Source organism: Python bivittatus, unplaced genomic scaffold (assembly GCF_059951505.1).
Source record: "Python bivittatus isolate LINGU-HERP-01145 unplaced genomic scaffold, Pbiv_v1 ctg000850_np1212, whole genome shotgun sequence".
Classification (NCBI taxonomy): Eukaryota; Metazoa; Chordata; class Lepidosauria; order Squamata; family Pythonidae; genus Python; species Python bivittatus.
The window spans coordinates 22,710,221-22,728,946 of NW_028277112.1; the positions used below are offsets into that span (position 1 = coordinate 22,710,221).

The window sequence follows — 18,726 nt, forward strand, 5'->3', positions numbered from 1 at the left end:
TGTAATGTATTATTTCTAAAAGAGGCTGATCTTGCCAATAAGCCATGCTATCAAGTCTTAAGGCCCAGAAAAATAAGTAGTCAGAAAACCATGGACTCTCCAATCTTTAGTAAAAGATTACTTTTAAAGCTGATTTTTAGTATTTTAAAATTGGAATAGGATATGTTCCGCATTGGTTCAGTACAGGTCCTCTGTAGATGATCCTAAAGGTAGCAAGTTTGCCTAAAGTCTTTTAGAAAGTTTTTCAAAGAGACAAGATTTGAACTTCCTGATTCATAGCTCATCCTTGAACACTACTGTGTTGCTTCCTCACCTTGCTTTTGGAAGAGGCAGGTCATTCTTTGCTAAATGAAATAAAATACTGTATGCACTACAACAACAAAAAAGTGTTTATACGTTAGGACTTGGGAGAAGGAGTGATGTCTGTTGTCACATTGCTGTCTTCCCCATCAATTATTTTATGACCATCTACAGGTTTATTTAGAAGTGACAGTATGTTTCATCATCCCTCAGATGCTGGGGTTCTCAAGCTAGGTTCTCATTTATTTCTTATGGAGTGTTGTTCCTACATACATACATGTGTGTGTGTGTGCATATGTCTATTGGCCAATTTCTGCTGAACTGAGTGAAGCACTTTCAAGGGATTCTGGACCAAGTAGACATTTTCTGATCTAGCACAGCACTTATATTTTTAAGCAAATAACTTGATAGCTAAAGAAATTCTGAGTGTACATATACTGCTTTTTTTACACAGTGGTGCAGTATGCAGATTCTTGAAAGGAGGAGAAACATAGACTTCTTAAAGTTGAACTCTGCCTACTTCCCTCTTCAGTTCTATATTATTAAGCAATCATTTCTGGGAAGCAGTCTCTAGTTTTATAATTATACTTGGAAGGGGAATATGTTTCTAAAACCTGAGCCTTAAAACTTGATTCTGATAAGTAGTCTACTACATATGCCAATATATGGTTATCTAAGAAAACACTTCTTATTTGGAAGGCTTAATTCTTTGCATGTCTTAAAATAATCTACTTCTCTATTCCTATACCTTGTCACATTTTACAGTGGCCATATATCATGTACCCTAAGTGGACAGAATTGGATGGGGTGTATTATATTCAATTTTCCCTTCAATAAAATAAATAGATAACCCATTCTGAAACCTTAGGCTGCATATGGTTCATTAATCAAGGATTCTGAAAACATAGCTTTACTTCCAGAAAGTGGGGGGGGGGGGGGGGCACAGAGCAAGCATTAGAAAGTAAGACCATTAAATTTATGAAAAGGTTTTCTGCCTTTTCCTTTGCTTACTTAATCGGTATCTATTTATCTATTGATTGAAATGAAGGGGCAGATTATATATATATGGGTATTTGGTTTGCATGATGGGGTGTTTAGCCTCTAAGATCCCAGATTAAATCCTGCATTTCCAGATAGGATTGAGAAGGACCCACTTTTAAAACCTTAAAACCTACTGCCATTGAGTACTGTACATATAATTCTGAGCTGAATGAAACAGAGTTCTGATTAATTTCATGAGAGTCTCTATCTCCACTCATCTAATTGTTCCTGCAGGGATGCCTGTGTAAGTTCCAAGCATTGAGTTGGCATAAATCTGTTGCAGTATTGAAGGAATTCAGCTGTTCTATACTGCATGTTTCATTGGTGACTGTCTATGTAACATGTAGTCCTTTTTTAAATATCTAAAACCATGATGAAGAAATAATCCAAGATCTTACTTTTCTATATACTTTTGTCCATAAATAAACATTCCACCCATTTTCTTTTGGTTTGCAGTTGGTATACATCTAAACCAGCATTTTTACTCTTGTTGAGTTATAGAAGGACTTTATTCCCTTCTCAACAGATATAAGGCTGCATTAGTAATTCACTGAGAAATGTAAATGCAACATTAGAAATATGTTTTCTGTTTTTCCTAAAATGTCTAAAGAATTTAATTCGTTCTGCTTGTGGCTTTAAATGTTCTGATGTGTAGTGTTTTAAATTAAAACAGCATATGGTACTCTGTGTTTGTTTTTTCCCAATAAAATGATATATGAAAGAAAAAATATATAAATAACTTGCTTTCACATGTTGCATAAAAGTAGAATTGCGGAATAGTGTAGCCATCAAGATATGGTTTTCGTTTTGGAAACTGATGCTGGATCTCCTGATTATGAAGAGATTTGCTTCATGCACAAAAACGTGGGCTGCGTGGGGAAAGGAACACGATGCCTACCAGCCTCTTCTTTGTATAATAAAAATTGTCTGAAAGATGCCCTGTAATTCAGAACCTCTGCCTAATACATTTATTCTGACTATTTCTGTTTTGATCATATGTTTCTTTCTATGCTTTATAATGTTAAATGAAAATATTAAATATATCCTAGCACATAAAACCATGCTTGCTTTTATGGAATACCTTGGAAGCTTCTTTGTGTCTAAAAACTGATAAAGAGAAATATTCCCTGACGTTAGACTGTTCTGTCTTGCTTGTTGTGCTACTCAGTAGCTACATGAAACTGGTGGATTTGATCATCTGGGCCTTTGGAAAGCTTATGACACCCAATTCCTTGCTATCCTATGCTAGGGAAGTAAGCAATACCATCAGGCTTTTCATTGCTATTGGTTTTAGCATTAGTGTTTAATGTATGTTTCTTTCCTGTATTTTGTAAATTGGTTTTTGTAAATTGCCTTAACTATTCATTTTATCAGAAGAAGTGATTCAGATCGCATAATATCAATCAGGAACATTTTTGAGATGTTAGCTGCTAAAAATATTTATAAAAAATATTTCAACATGATCTTGGGTATAGAAACCACTGCATAATGCAAAGGTCCAACTTTGTTTTAGGGCTAAGAAATCAGGGTCCCTTCTATTTATTCATTACTGTCAGAAATCATTAAGGAGCATTGTTAAGAAGCAAAATCTACTGATTTAATAATGCCTGTCTTCACTCAGCAATGTCTTTACCATAGTCACTTATTTTGAGGCCTTGGGAGTTAATATCTTTGGGAACGGGGAACTTAGGAAATATTTCTGGTTTGTGGATTTTAATCACAATGATAATTGTAATTCATCTTCATTCTGGGACTGTTATCACAGCCATAAGTAATATTTGCTCTTTAACATGATTGTAAAAGCAAGTCTGGCAGACAGTATAGAGAAGTGAAGAAAGATGGTAGAATCCTTTTGCTTTCTCAGTCTCTGCTGACAATGGTTCCTAAGCAGTGCTGAAAAATAAAATACTGTCTTCCTTTATTTACCACACTGGCAATCAATATGATTTTGTGTTTTGTAGCTCGAGACAGTTGGATGGCAACTTAACCTTCAGATGGCTCAGTCCATGCAGGCAAAACAAAAATCTCCTCAAGCTGTATTAGAACTTGGAGTGAGCAACGAAGATTCAAAAGTAAGAAGCTCTTTGTCACATATTTTTTCAATGATGTGTTGAAGCTTTGCAGATAGTTAGTGCATCAGTCTTCATGTATTAGAAGCAAGATCTAAGTTTAAATAGGCTGTGAGTTATAGACAGCTGAGGATACTTCCAAACAAAAGCTTTACGCTACTTTGGTCTTATCTTACAGGGTTTGTTTGTTTTGGGAAGCTAAGTTGATTTATTTCTGGTTCTGCTTCAGAGTATTTGAAATAATACCAAAGGTGGTCTTTTGAAGTATTCCTTTGCAGTTTTGTGTGATCTGTTTTTCCATTGGTAGGAGCCTTGCCTCATTTTGCCTCCATGTCCTTGGATTTAAGCTACTCACTTGCCTCCTCTCTCTCACCTTCCTACCACACTGAGATTCAGTGTCTTGTTCCTGAAACTGATCTGTTATCCATTGTTTTGCCATCTTAGCAACATGCAACTACTGTATTTAGTTATTTATTGTGGAATTTATACCCATGCACCCCTGGCATGCCAGCATGTGGTATTACAACTTTGATTGTTTCTATTGACAAAATTGCTGAAGTCCTAGTGTTTTATTTTTCCTTCACAATTCTTAGGAGTTTTTAAATACAATAGAGCCATGACTTGGCAGTTTTAAAACTTCCCCTCGTAGCAACTGCTACGCTTTTTAAAATATTTGTTTGCATTCACTTATGAGCATGTGAGTGTTGACAAGCTCATCATGTTCTTTGTATGTTTTTGTGATCTGAGGTAAGCAAAACTGAGGATGAATGTAGGTCAGCTTCAGATTTTGTGAAAGATTGGGGATGGAAATAGTGGTGTATGAAAGTGCCCCAATTAATTTTGTCTTAGTAAAGATGGATTTCATTATACAATGAATGCTATCAACTTTCTGCTATCTTTGTAATAATGTGTTTGGGGTTTTTTTAATGTATATATCACGAAAATAAAGGTTTTCCAAGGAGAGTTTACAAAAGCATCTAGAATACATGCTGTACAGCACAAACTAGACAATAATTTAAATAGGTAACTGAGAGCAGAACACGAAGATGTGTGGAAAAAAGATTAATCCATTGTAGCAAAATAATAAAAGGCCTTGAAAAGTTTTTCCCCCCAATTTTTTCCCTCTCTTTTTCAAGAGTAGGCAACGTTTTTCAAGAGTAGGCAATTATTCATTTCAGAATATTAGTAAAATTATACAATGTAATGAAAGTTATTTTGTGCCTCTTCAGCCCTGAGTGTTGAGTTGAGAGCCGCAGTGGTTTTGAAAAGCAATCTGACTTAAACTTTGATGGATGCAAAAAGAGTTCTGCAGATGTAGACAAATCAGCAAGAACACCTGCTCCATATTTATCTACTTATTTAAACTTGGCACACTGATAAACTGAGAATCTTACCATTATAATAATGGTATGACTACAGTTGATCTTAAAGGTAATGGTAGGACATAGGAGTGAATCAGTGTCAAAGCGTTACATACAGTCCAAATTTTTAAAAGCTTTATAAGTGAAAGCATTTTAAATTATGCCTGCAGCAGACAGAAACTTGTGCCAGTAGTGGATCAATGGCATAATGTTCCCTGTACCATTTAGATATTTGAGGAAATGAACAATTGTGTTACGAAGCTTATTGGAAGTTGCAAAGTACAGCTTCTTGTTTTATTGTGGCCTCAAGGGTTTGTCCTCATAGGATGGAAGAGATTGCAGGCTTATATCTGGCTACCTTTGTAACTTGAACGGCCTCAAGGGTTTGTCCTCATAGGATGGAAGAGATTGCAGGCTTATATCTGGCTACCTTTGTAACTTGAACACCTAGAATATCTGGATTCAGAGACAACTTCGGGCTAAGAATCTGATAACCAGTGGCATGATGCAACCATGCGGATGCTAAAGATTAATGACATATATAGAAATTAACTAAACACAACAGCTGCCCATTCTTGTGTAGTGCCCATCCTAAACTCCTGACTTTAAGAAGCTTGGTAAAATGTTCCTTTTAAAACTGGCTTTGGTGTTCTTAAGGCCTAATAGTGAAGGTGGACAGCTTTATTTATTTAGTTATTGTAACTGATTAAATAAATAATTTGATTTTGAGACTGCTTGTTGAGATTGAGTTATACTTCCAGAGTCAAGAGACTGGGGTAGAGTGTGCAAATAAATTTCAGAAGACATCTTGTTAAGGGGAAATGTTTTTTTACTTACTTGCACTATGGGAAGATCTACAGTCAAAATCTTAAGATAAACGGACAGTGGTAGTAACATTGCTCCCCAAGGAAGAAAAAGCCCTAAAGCAGATTTCTCTGTTATGTACTCTTGGAGCAAAAAGTGGGAAACTCCACTTCGTATTGTGGACTGTGGCTTTGTTTAGCTCACACGTGTTTTATTAAAGCAGATGCTGATGCAACACAAGCAAATAGAAGTGCATCATTTTGTGCTTACATATTGACCACTTTAAAGAGACTCTGCAAACACCTACTTTTAGAAATAATGTGCTAGTTTTCCTTAACAAAGTATAAACATGATCCTAAATGTGTGGATTCACAGATTTATCAGCATTGGTGGATCTTCCCCTCCCCCAAGGGTGTCACTTAGTGAAAATATAAAGTTGGGGTCTTTAAACAGGTTTGGCAGCTCGCTACTGGCAGTGCTTTGCTTCCTTTTCCCAAGCTAGGGTGGTGGGATACATAGGGGGCAGCTCAAGGCCTGAATCGGTCTTTCACTAGTAACCTTGTGCTTCACTGCGGAAGGTGTGAAATGCAGTGAACATTTTGCTGCTTTATGAGCCTTTTGAAGGCTCAGTTCTACCGTGGCCACACCTCCCTCTGACTCTCTTGACATTGCTGTTGAGTCACTTGATTCATCTCAAAATCCCTTGGAGGAGGAGCATGGCTGGTGGCAATTAGAATTTGGTTGGCTACCAAGATCGGCCAAAACATGTGGACAGTCCTTTCATTGGGATTGATTTTCAACTCTTATTTAGAAAACAACAAGTATTTTGTTTACAAATGCTAGTAGCATTGTGTGTACATTGCAGCTTGAATTATAACAAGACCAACTGGAACAAAATTGTGCAGTGGAAAGCTTTTTGTAAAAGTATGCTGCTTCTTGGAATGAAGAGATGATTCCCTTTGGAAACAAATTCTTGCTTTGATTTAATTCTTGCTTTATGGATCATAAAACAACATCATGTTTTCTCATGTGCTTAAGTACCTTTACCTTTCTCCCTCTCTTGTACTAACATATGAATTCTAACTCAGGGAAATACTGTAAATTCTAAAATGGGTTTGCTAACAGTAAGTTTTGTTTAGATGTTCCTTGACCGAAATGCATTGCATTGGCTCACTAGAGGGCGGTAGAGCTCTTTCAAGTGTCTGTTTCTTTGATATTTTGAACGTTTTTTTTCAATAATATTGACTTAATTGTGGATTTAGATTGTTGAGGGAAACTGTGTTTACTTTTCTAATCTGCATACAGTAGGACAGTTGATAATATACAGATTTAATGCCTTTAGCTTACATAAAATTAAAAAATTAAATATTTGCTTAATTTTTATTTATATTTGGGATATAATAAATACTTCAAGAGATATTTAAAATTAATGTCTGAGAGGGAAAATGTTAGTGTGTGAATTGTATTTGCAAAAGGAATTACTTGCCAACTGAAGGAATATCAAGAGATTGCAAATTTACAGGTGTTTTTATTAGTTTAGATCTCTTCTTTTCAAGAATCTATCATAGTTAATTGAAACCTAATAAAACCAGTTTAGATTATTATTACCTGATGGGAATGAAGGGAAGGATGCTGCATCGGGCAAGGACAGTGAGCACTCTGAATCTTTGTACTATGCCTTTTTGACCTAGATATTTCCAAGTCAGGAGAGAGAAGCTATTGCTCATCTTAAAAATACTTTGTCCCTATAAAAATAAACGTTTTTGTAAAAGCAAATAGTAAGCAACACTTTGTCTTTTGCTAGATCCTAGCAATGGAGCTACATTTTGAGATGTGAAGGTTGTAGTCTCACTATATATATATAAAAATAAAATAAAATAAAAATAAAATAAAAATAAAAATGTATGTATGTATGTATGTACGTTTTGGTAGCTTTTCTGTTCCATTAGTGGGGCATCAGTAAACTGAATCATCTGATACCATACATTTTCTCCTCATGTGAATCATCATCATCATCATCATCATCATCATCATCATCATCATCCAGTATTTTCCCTTCATGGCTCCCCTGTTGCTTATTTCCCTATTTAGGAGGTGTGAATTTGAATAGTTGTGCAATGGGTTATCCTGACTCTATTGGTGATAATTATTGATATGGATCTTAGATGAGGAAACTAACTCCATGGTGGTTTGTCTCATATGGTGTGTTCTACTTCACAGTGTGACCAGATGACCAGAAACTAACTGTAGGAGTGTTGATTCCCATTGCTTGTTTTGGGAGGTGCCTTCAAGTCAGTGTTGACTCCTGGAGACTGCCTGGACTAGTCCCTGCAGTTTTCTTGGCAAGATTTCAGAAGTGGTTTGCCATTGCCTCCTTTCTGTGTCTGAGAGAGTGTGACAGGCCCAAGGTTACCCATCTAGCTTCTTGCCTAAGGTGGGACTAGAACTCACAGCCTCTTGGTTTCTAGCCTGATGCCTTAACCACTAAACCAAACCGGTCCATAGCTAACCACATAAAAATGGTCTTTTTTCCTTAAAAAGGGGATTGGTTGAAAATGGAAATAATAACCCTAACTCTGCTATGGGAATTTGCTACTTTTTGATATACTGTACTTCATTAGTGGAAAAATATAATCATGTTTTAAAGTTATTTCTTCTTGGAAAAACAAAACACAAAAATGGACTCATTGAGCTGCACTTTTGAAATATCTGAAGTCAACTTTGACTTTGTGCCCTTCAGATGTGCTGGACTGCAGTTCTTTGCCAGTATGACCTTCTCCAGGCATTTATTCCAATTTATCTTGAGGGTGTAATATTATCTGTATTATTGTATTTGTGTCACAGGGCCAGAATCCATGTAAAATTTAACTGTATAAAACTAGCACTGACGGTGAAATGATGAATAGAAATTTTGATAAATTCAGATCTAATAACTTCTGGTAGAAATAAACATGATAAAATATTCTATTTTGTATGGGGTTTTATTTAATCTACCTTTCCCCAGGATGCTTCTATGAAATCATCTTACCAACAAAATATAATTTAGTTTTCTGAAAATTGGATTAAATAGTAGTAGTAGAGGAGTCTTTATTTGTGGGAAGAATTTTAAATAGAAGACAAGCTAGGTCACCATAAGTGCTTTTCAGAACGGAAAGCCAGGATGTAGATCAAATAAATAAAAGAATAAGTAATCATTTTTTCTATGTTCAAAACTATTGTTTTCACCTGCTTAGTTTCTAGTTCTTTATACTTCTTTATTTTTTAATGTAAAAGTATTTCTGTTACTCACAAGTGATTCTTCACAAGTTCAATTCTATATATGTTTACTTGGAATCACCCTGTGTCAAATTTAGAGTAACTGGACATGATTTTATTAACATATTTTTAATATTTTGAAATAAAGTTCTGCTTTAGCCAATCTAGGAATAATTTGGTAATAGACATATGCAAAAAAATTGTATCCATTTTGAATACAGAACACTATTTTTTAGTTTGAAACTAAATTTTGAGAGTGAAACAGCTCTCTCAAATGTAAACTGTCCTATTTGGAAACGTTTCAAGCTCAAAACAGTTTCAAAATAACTGAAAGAGCCTGTTTCACATTTGAAATAGCCAATTTCTTGTTCAAAATGGGGGATTTTGAATTTGAAGCAGTTTGAATGTGAAGTGTTTTGCACACACCTGCTAGGTAGCAGTTATCTATTGGTTTTGGTGGTGGAAAAACACAGACAACAGAGGACTTTTTCATTCTTGCTTGTGAACAGAAAATCCAACAATAGTAGCAACAAGGCAAAGAAACTGGCAAATCCAAATGCTTGTCAAACTCACAGATGGGGTGAGAAACTCTGGGGGCAAGCATAGGAGAAAAATTATGTCAGTAACCTGACTGGTACAACTATTTTCTTGCTCCAGAGGGAATGGGTTATATAGTTTAGGATGTCCCAATTTTGTTGATGTCCCTTCCTACCTGCAGACTTCTTATGGGTGAAGAGGGAGATATGCCTATATTGTCCCTGTGATACCCTCCGAATGCTTCATTATTACATTCTAAATTCAGAAGAGAAAGTAACTAACACAGGGTCTGTAAGATAGCATTGTTAAATGCTAGATGTAATCTCATATATGCAGCATAAAAGAACTTGAGAATTTTGAGGGTTCAAGTTCATGCCATTTTTTGTTTCACCGTAGGAAGAGTGTGTGAATTTATGCTGCATACAAATCTGGAAGTAAACTCTTTTTCCCTGAAACATGATAGGAAAATTCTTGGTTTTTTCCCCCTCTTCTCCAATTACTTCCAAAAATAGTGAATTTGTAAGATCATGCTGTAATGCTAGAGTGGCACTGGATGTCTTAACAGTGATGAACCTCCTTTGTTGGTTCCAAAACCTTCCCATCATAGTATTTGTGTATTTTAACCATACTGAACAATGAAAACTTGTTTTTAAATGTAAAGCTTAATCAAATTAAATTTATGTCTATTGATAAACATTGAGGTACAGTTTCTCTTTTGGCTTAAACTCACTTCAGTTCTGTTGAGTTCTTGGTGCTCTCAGACAGTTTTTAGGCCAAGAAATATTAGCAATGAAAATATCTTATCTCCTACTTGTGTATCTGTGCTTTCTGTACAGGTAGTCCTCAGTTTAAGAACAAGTTCTATTCCCAAGGTCTGTCCTTAAGTCGAATTTGTATGTAAGCCAGAACAATATTATTATATAATACCATATAAGTAGTATTGTGTAATGAACTTGAACCATTATGTATTTAACTCGAATCATTGAGTGTTTAACTTGAATTTTGCTACAGTAGGCTCCATTCTTAACTTGTCTTTAAACTGAGCGCTCTTAACCCGGTGTCTACCTGTACTCCCTTTAGCTGCAAATTTGCTTTTTATTGTTTCTTTCCAGAAAGGCAGTCTACTTACAGCTTCATGCATTATGGATTTTTAGAAAATACACAAGCTGCTATTAGGCGAGAAATTGCTCGAACCAGTAGCATTCACAATATCAGATTTTAGGTGGCTTTTGGTAATTTCTCCATCTTTAATTCATTTCTGCCAAAATGCAGAACACATGTACTATTACAAGTGTTCCTTGTGTGTAGTGTTGTCATTGTGTGAAATTTAATGGTTTCCATCTACTTGTGAAATGTCCACTGTTGGCAAATTGATTTGCCTAATATGTGTGCCCACCCTCACCCCCCCTTTGCCTTATCCTTCCAAAATATATTGAAAACTAGAATTCCCTCCAAAGTAGATTTGGAGAACCCAGGGGACAATCTGGGGAGTAAGAGAAATCTTTTGCCCAAGGAGAAATTCTGTCTGCCCTTGTATTGGCCAATAAAGAAGCTGAATGTGGAGAAATTGGAAGCATTTACACCAGCAAGACAGATGAAATTCCCTCTAGTCTTACTTCTGTTTACTTAGCAATTGTCCAGTTAAAGGCTATAAGGGGAAAAGAATCATACCTTTAATCCTGGACACCTTGCCTGCTTGTTGCTGTTCAAGAATGATTAAAATAAGGCATAGGTGTAAGAAGAGCTGATGGCTAATCAAGCTCCCTCACCCATTGAGATGAGTGTTGGCTTGAAGATATATGAAGCTAGAGAATTAGAATTGGATCTCCAAGGCAGCCATCTGACTTAGGCTATCAGAGTTGGTTCAAAAGAGCTCTGCCTAGAATCTGACAATGATGTTTTACCAAAACGGGAACAGTTTATAGCATCCCTTTTTATGATGATTTCTTTAACACTCTGCAGGTTCCCAGCATTATCTTTTCTCTTCCTCCCACAGCATATATCATGGTTTTTTGCACACACAGTAAAAGTTCAGAGTGAAAGAATAAATAGCTTTGATTGTCCCAGCTGATGAGCTATTTTTACAAAAATTCTGGCTTTAGGTTTGTAATATTGCTGCTATTGCTACAAATAAGCAAACCTCCAAATAAACATACTCCCAAATAAGCATACCCCCAAATAGTTTCAATATTATGTTTAACTAAAAATCCATTCTTCCACTCTATACTATTACCCATGGACCCCTCATTGACAGGTGGCACTTTCCAGATTCCTAACCATTATCTGGCAGTATTAAATGGAGAGCAGTGCACATATCTTTTTATACATATATAACTGAAGAATATAGAGAAACAATACTACCTGTTTACACATAGATGCCTCTAATTTGGTCAGGTCTTCAAGAGCCCTTCTGCAACTACTGCCTCAACAGATACCATCTACCATGGTATCCTCCTCAGGCCACCTGTGGAAATTGGGAATTGGAGGCACCATTTTGTAGTTCTTCAATTTCTACTTTAATAATGGTTCCAGTTAGTAGTGATGGGGAATGAGTGGTCAAGCTTAGCAATTTTCCCTTTATTTCTTAATATCTATATGAAACTGCTGAGGAGGTTTGGGATGAGGTATCATCAATACACTAATGAACTCAGTTGTACATTCCAAGTGGAATCTACCTGGACTGTGTTGTATGCAGAAAGAGGGAAGACTTATGGTCCCTATGAGAAATCAAAGGTATGTGGGCCCAAAGGCAGTCTTTTTTTGTAATGGTCCCCGTGATATAGAATGCCTGACATCTTCTTTATTGGTCTTATGCAAGACAGTGAAGATACCATTTTTTAGTTGCTTTACTTTTAAAAGTAGGTACATTACTTTGGGACGGCTGATTGATATACGAGGTTCTGATTGGATGGCCATATTTATTTTTTCTTTTTGTGATTAACTGTTTTTAAGTATTGTCGAAGGCTTTCACGACCGGCATACGATGGCTGGTGTGGGCCTTCCGGGCTGTGTGGCCGTGTTCTTGAAGTTTTGTTTCCTAACGTTTCGCCAGCACCTGTGACCGGCATCTTCAGAGTGCAGGAGCACAGACAGGAGCAGTTCTCTCTGTGCCCAGGGTGATGTGACCCTTTTGTGGGTATTTATAGAGATCTGGGGGGGGAAAGGGGGGGATTGGGTGTGTGTGAGGGGGGTTGAGTTACTGAGTGGCTGCTTGTTTTGGTGTCAGCATCTGTGTGTATCTTCCTGGGGATTAGGCAGGGTTTTTTCTTCTATTGAATTGTTAACGAGGGGCTGCTGGGGTGATTAGCAAGTTCATTGTGTGAACTGTTCACATGTCCTGGTGGTTGAGCTGAGTTCGTTGACCTTTTGCAGGCTGTATTTTTCAGGATTGGTAGCCAGGTTTTGTTGATTTTTAGACTCTCCTCTTTTTTATTGAAACTGTGCTGGTGTTTGTGAATCTCAATGGCTTCCTGGTATAGCCTGGTATAGTGGCTGTTGGTGTTGTCCAGTATCTCTGTGTTTTCAAATAGGATTTTGTGTCCAGTGTGCTTGAGAGCATGTTCAGCTACTGCAGATTTTTCTGGTTGCTGTAGTCTGCAGTGCCTTTCGTGTTCTTTTATTTTATTTTATTTATAAGGACACCCCCCCAATCCCCCCTTCCCCCCCCTCAGATCTCTATAAATACCCACAAAAGGGTCACATCACCCTGGGCACAGAGAGAACTGCTCCTCTCTGTGCTCCTGCACTCTGAAGATGCCGGTCACAGGTGCTGGCGAAATGTTAGGAAACAAAGCTTCAAGAACACGGCCACACAGCCCGGAAGACCCACACCAGCCATTGTTTTTAAGTATTTTGTTTTTATTTTTTACACTGCCAGGAGGTGTTTGAGCTGGATTATATATAATTATCTGTAAATAAATAAGCATTAAACAGGTATCATATTTATTTGATAAAATATCAGTATTTAGGTAATATTTGTAAGGCTCTAGATGCAAGTAGTTAGTAGTAGAGAAATATATAGTAGCAATCACGAACCACATAAATAAAAGGTTATAGTTCGTTTCTGTAATGATATGTGGGAATGATCTTGGGAGACAGGAGGAAGAGATGCTGCCTAGGGAACGATCAGATAAGAGGGAGCATAGCTACATAGTAGGCATAGAAAGAAACTCAGAAAGGAACCTCCCTAACTTATCAAGGTGTAAAAGAGATGGTGGGAGAGTTGTACTTTCAGACTTGCAAGACAGATGTCTGCTTTCCCAGGTACACTAGACAGGAAACATGACCACATGAGCTAATTCTACTTTATTGTGAGGCTACGTTAAAAGAATCTTGCAAGTCTGAAAGTAGGCAGATTTCAGAATTGTGTGTGTGTGTGTGTCCCCATTCTGCTTTGCTCCAATTGCTTTTGATTACATGATCTTTGTAGGCATGATATGAATATAACACTGATTTGTTTATGTTTAGCCTAGCATCGTATCTGAGCCCACTTCAAGAAAGAAGCATAATCTGGATTCATACATCACACTAAATTGAAAAAGCACACAAACACATACCAGGTTATGGCCCTGTTTAGAATATCTCATTCTTTTTGTGTCAGAATAATGGCTTTTTTTCCTGTCCAGTTGAAAGTCTTATTCCAGATAAATTAACAGATTTTTGCTTATTAACATTATCATTATCCTGTTTTGATGACTGGAATTTAAGAATAACTGAGAAATCTAGCATGGGTTTCTTTCCAAGTGAACTGTTATAATCCTTGCAAAAGAATTCATTGTCTCACAAGCAAGCATATAATTACTGGCATTCACAGGCATCTTCTTTGAAATACTACTTTTTCAAAAATAGTATACAAAAATGCATATGATAGAGCATTGTAAAGAAAAGAAGTAAATGTACATACAAAATTTTAACAGAGTGGTTTAAAAGTTCAATATATGTTATCTTCACAATAATGAGGAGAAAACCTCATTAAATGCAGTGGTGAGGATTGATTTCTGCAGAAATATGTATAAAATGTTCTATTCATCTTATGTTACTAATGAAAACAATTTGTTTTTTTTTAATTATTCAGATATTCAATGCGGATACTATCAATCAATGTGCTATTTCGATGTAACTTTTTTTCCCCCTATATCCCTCTACTAACTCTCACACAATATCTGATTACATCATAGATCATTCATTTCAGGCAAACATTTATCATAATTTCTTCTCAAAGAACAAAGAAACTGCAGACGTTCCTCATGGTAGATTTAATAAGGAGTATATTTCCTCTTAAAGCTCTGGTTCTTAATAGTGCCATCTCAAATCTTCAAAAGTTTGTATTGCATTGTGATTTACAGTGATAAGATAAATAGCAAAATACCTTCTAAGTAGTTGCTAGAGTGCTTTGAGAACTTCTGATACAAATATCAAACCTTGAGATGGTTGCTGGAATATCAGGTTAAACATTTTGCATTTTGAATAATTTCCATATACATGAAGAATATGCTTTTTGTAGTCTAGAATCTATACATCTGTAAAGCACTGTCTTATTTAATATACCATTTCAAAACTTTTCGGTTCACTTCCCTTTTTTCTGTGAGTAGATGCTCTGGCTTTAATATCTACAATCTATGTTCTGTTCTGTGTGTAAGTCAGACATGAATATATTAAACTCATGTCAACAGCGATAAATGAATTCAGTATTTTCTCCAATCTGCAGCAGATAGCATTTATGTGAACTTTGTTTTCTTTTTTTGAATGGATTAATATGGATTAATATATCCTGATGCATAACCACATTTTCTATAGCAGCAATTTCTTACATTTTTCATCAGCATGACAGGTAATCTAAACAGCATGACGTTTAACTTGGGAAATAAGAAAATAAAATACCAACATAGAGTGGAAAACTATAATGTGTGGCACATAATAGTTTAAACAGAATTTTACTTTCAGGCCATTCACTTTTGGTTTAGCTCATATGTGAATGGCATGAAAATCAAAGCTGATCTGATAGTACTCTGGATTATTTAAAATGTTCTCAAAATAGTATTCTTGTAGAAATGGGAGAAAAACATGTTTAGTGCTGTAGCATAAGAATGTTGGCAATCCAGCTCAATCCACTTCAGTGAATTCAGAGGATGAGATAGTAAAGGAGATGGAAAGTAATCTATTGAGGTAGCTCTAGAAGTTTTGCAGCAGATGTCTGTGGGAAAAAGTATATATTTAGTAAACACTTACAGGCCAGAAAGGATGTTAAACCTTGTGAGGCTATATAATATGCCTCATTGCTTCCTCTGTGAAATGTTTGTTTTCTTTGCATGGCTGCATTATTCAGCTGTGGCTAAACAATGGGGACAAGTATTTCAAAATATATTGGGTATGACAGATCAACTGATTTGGGGTCCATAATAATGGCATTATTCTTAACTTAGATTATGCCAGTGAAAATCACACTCATCTTGGTGTAATCAACTGACTTTTCAGACTGAAAACAGGTAATGAAGTATGTCTGTGGGAATCTTAGATTGCAAATAGAGTATGTAGCTAATCCCTGAGTAGAAAGTTATATTCAGTGTTGTTTTAACTGTTCACTAGCTTTGTTTTCCAGTAAAACATAAATCACTGTTGAAAGTTTGGCTTTTAACACGTTGTTTAGTTTTGTGCATTTTACCCATATATATTTATTACATATAGATTGGATTTCATAGTTTTGCTGTATTTAGAGAGCTCTACAGACCCATATTGATGGGATTAGAAACAAATGAACAAACACATGGATAAGTCTTCTGGGTGTTTCAGAATCATGTCCTGTGATAATTAGGCCAGCTATAATTTCCTTTCTCACTTTTGTCCAGAATAGTATCATCTGAAATCACGATCATCCAGAGGGAAGACCTTGGATGCCAGCCGGATCATACAAAATCACACCCAAAAAGTCATTTGAAAGTGATAATCCTGCCATGAAATATCTATGATCGTAGTTGCATTATGACTGCAACATTTAATATTAGATATAAAATTGCTATGTAAACAAAAAAGAATTATGTTGAACTGTATGCTCAGATGAAGTTTGTATCCTACTAGAATAGTAAGCCATTGTAGTAATGTTATTCTTTTGAGGCAGTTTTTCCTCCCTAAACACTTCCTTGTCCATTCACATTCATGGGAACTTGTTCTGCACTGTTTGAACTAAATAGGGCCCTTTCGTAAAGCATTTAAGTGATGACATAATGACCACCCAGGTAAAAAATGTACTAAGAGCCTGGGGTAGGGTGGATTCTATCAGGGGGCTTATTAAAATGTAAAGAGTAGTTTTAATTAAGTTTGATTGTAAACTAAACAAGCTTTTTGGAATTTAGGGAACAAGATTTATCTATTTTTTCTCTCTTTTTTCTCCTAATTGTGGTCTCAGATTCTAATTTGAAAGGAATTTAAAAAAAGGTATTTCAGAGAAACAATTTTGAATCTTTAAGGTATACTGAAGTTTTTGTTAACATTATGCATTGTAAACATAGGACTCTTATTAGACCACTACCTGGCTTCTTAACTAAACTCTCCATTAAAAATGACTGATCTTGGTCTTATAAACTGTGACTTTTTGGACTGAAAACAGGTAGTGAAGTGTCTCTGTGGGAATCTTAGATAGATTACAAACAGAGGAGTATGTAGTTAATCTCTGAGCAGAAAGTTATACTCAGTGTTGTTTTAGTTTCCCCTAAACCCACAAAGTAATTGTTTGTCTCCAATACTTATTTTATTACTGACTGATTTTTTTTGTTCAAGGACAGGTTCAACTTGGTGCTTTATGACTGGAGTAATGACCAGGGGTGTCTGCAGGGTGTGGTAAAGAAAGTCAAGATACTGGCTGCAGTGGTGCAATTAAAGCTCTCCCTAGTTCAGTTTTTCATTTTTTAATGAATATACTGTTGGCTTTTCCAGTGTTGTGCTATTTTATTAGTAATTCATTAGGTATATATACCACCTTTCTTTCCTCCAGGATGCAAAATAAGTTAGCACAAGTGAAACCTTTTTCCTTGAAGCATTAAAGCAACTGTGTCCTTTGATTTTTTTTTTCTTGTGGCTGCTTCTAAGACTGTTGTTGGCTGCTGGTGTGTGCATGCACAACCACTTGACTGCTGACATCCCAGCATGTTCCTGCTATGTTAACACAGAGACAGCCAGGGATAAGCTTGACTCAGTCACACAAGCATTCCAAAGGATACAGTTGCTTTAATGTTTCAGGATTCACTTGTACTAACAAGCTTTGTGAAGCACCTTTTTGAATGCTTTTTATAGTCTTATTACATAGCATTCCATTTCTCCAATATTTTCCACAAAATATTATGGAAAGTCAGAGGATTATTTTTTTGTGGTTTAAATTATAAAGCGATAAAAGTCATAATCTATGTTTGAGCATAGATTATGGCTGCGGGGGGTGGGCAAGAGAGGATTATTTTTTATAGTTTAAGTTATAAAGTGATAAAAGCTGTAACCTATGTTTGAGCATAGATCATGGTTTTTTGGGATGGTGATATTATGAAGTGATAAAAACTATAATGTATGTTTGACCATAGACTATGGCTAGGAAATTAGGGTTGTGGTCTTGTGGCAAAGAGTAATTTGAGTTTTAAAATTCTGGCTTTGGAGGCCAGAAATAAAGTTGTTTTCTCTTTGATACTCTAAGGGATGTAATTACCCAGCTTTGGTTTACAAAAACAATGCTTTAGTTGAAGCTATTAGAGCAGGTGTGGCTTTTTGTGATTTGGTTTTTCTATGCAACCTAATAATGGGTTTAAAATGAAGAATATGAAGTAAGTTGCAGAGGCTACTTGGCTGATAGTAATGAATGGAGATTCTATGGTTTTGTGGCTGTTCATGTAATGATTATGAAGGTTGTGATTAGTGTTTTGTGGCTGTTCATGTAATGATTATGAAGGTTGTGATTAGTGTTCAGAACACGAATTGTGTGAGCTGTTTTGTAATTGAGAAGATTAGGGATAGAAAAATGGTTACAGTTAGTGTAGGGATGATGGTATCCATGTTCTACCACTTGGATTTGCACCAAGGATTTTCGTGCCTAAGACGAGTTATCCTTTGGTAGAAAAGAAGACTGGTAAATTAATACCAGATTTAAGAATTAGCAAATCTTATTATCTTCTCGGTGTGCAAGGGTAGTCTCTATTTTCAGGGTCATAGCTTGATATTTTTTTTAAATAACACACACTCTTAGTACAAGTTCAGGTTAATGGAAATTGGTATTAGTGGGATGAAATGGAGGGTTAAATATTTCCCACAACAATAAACTATAAAATGTAGATTAGGATAGGGGGTAATGACTGGCCAGTGTTACCTAGTGATCTTCCATGAAT

General features: G+C 36.0%; 1 protein-coding gene across 1 annotated transcript in view; it reads left to right on the forward strand.

Annotated features, from left to right (window-relative positions):
* The window catches only part of COMMD10 (COMM domain containing 10), a 72,847-nt gene that overhangs the window by 11,542 nt on the left and 42,579 nt on the right, over nt 1–18,726 (forward strand). Inside the window, exon 5 of the mRNA XM_088130007.1 lies at nt 3,303–3,413. Coding sequence (XP_087986133.1) covers nt 3,303–3,413 — 111 coding nt within the window. The remainder of the gene's footprint in view (nt 1–3,302; nt 3,414–18,726) is intronic.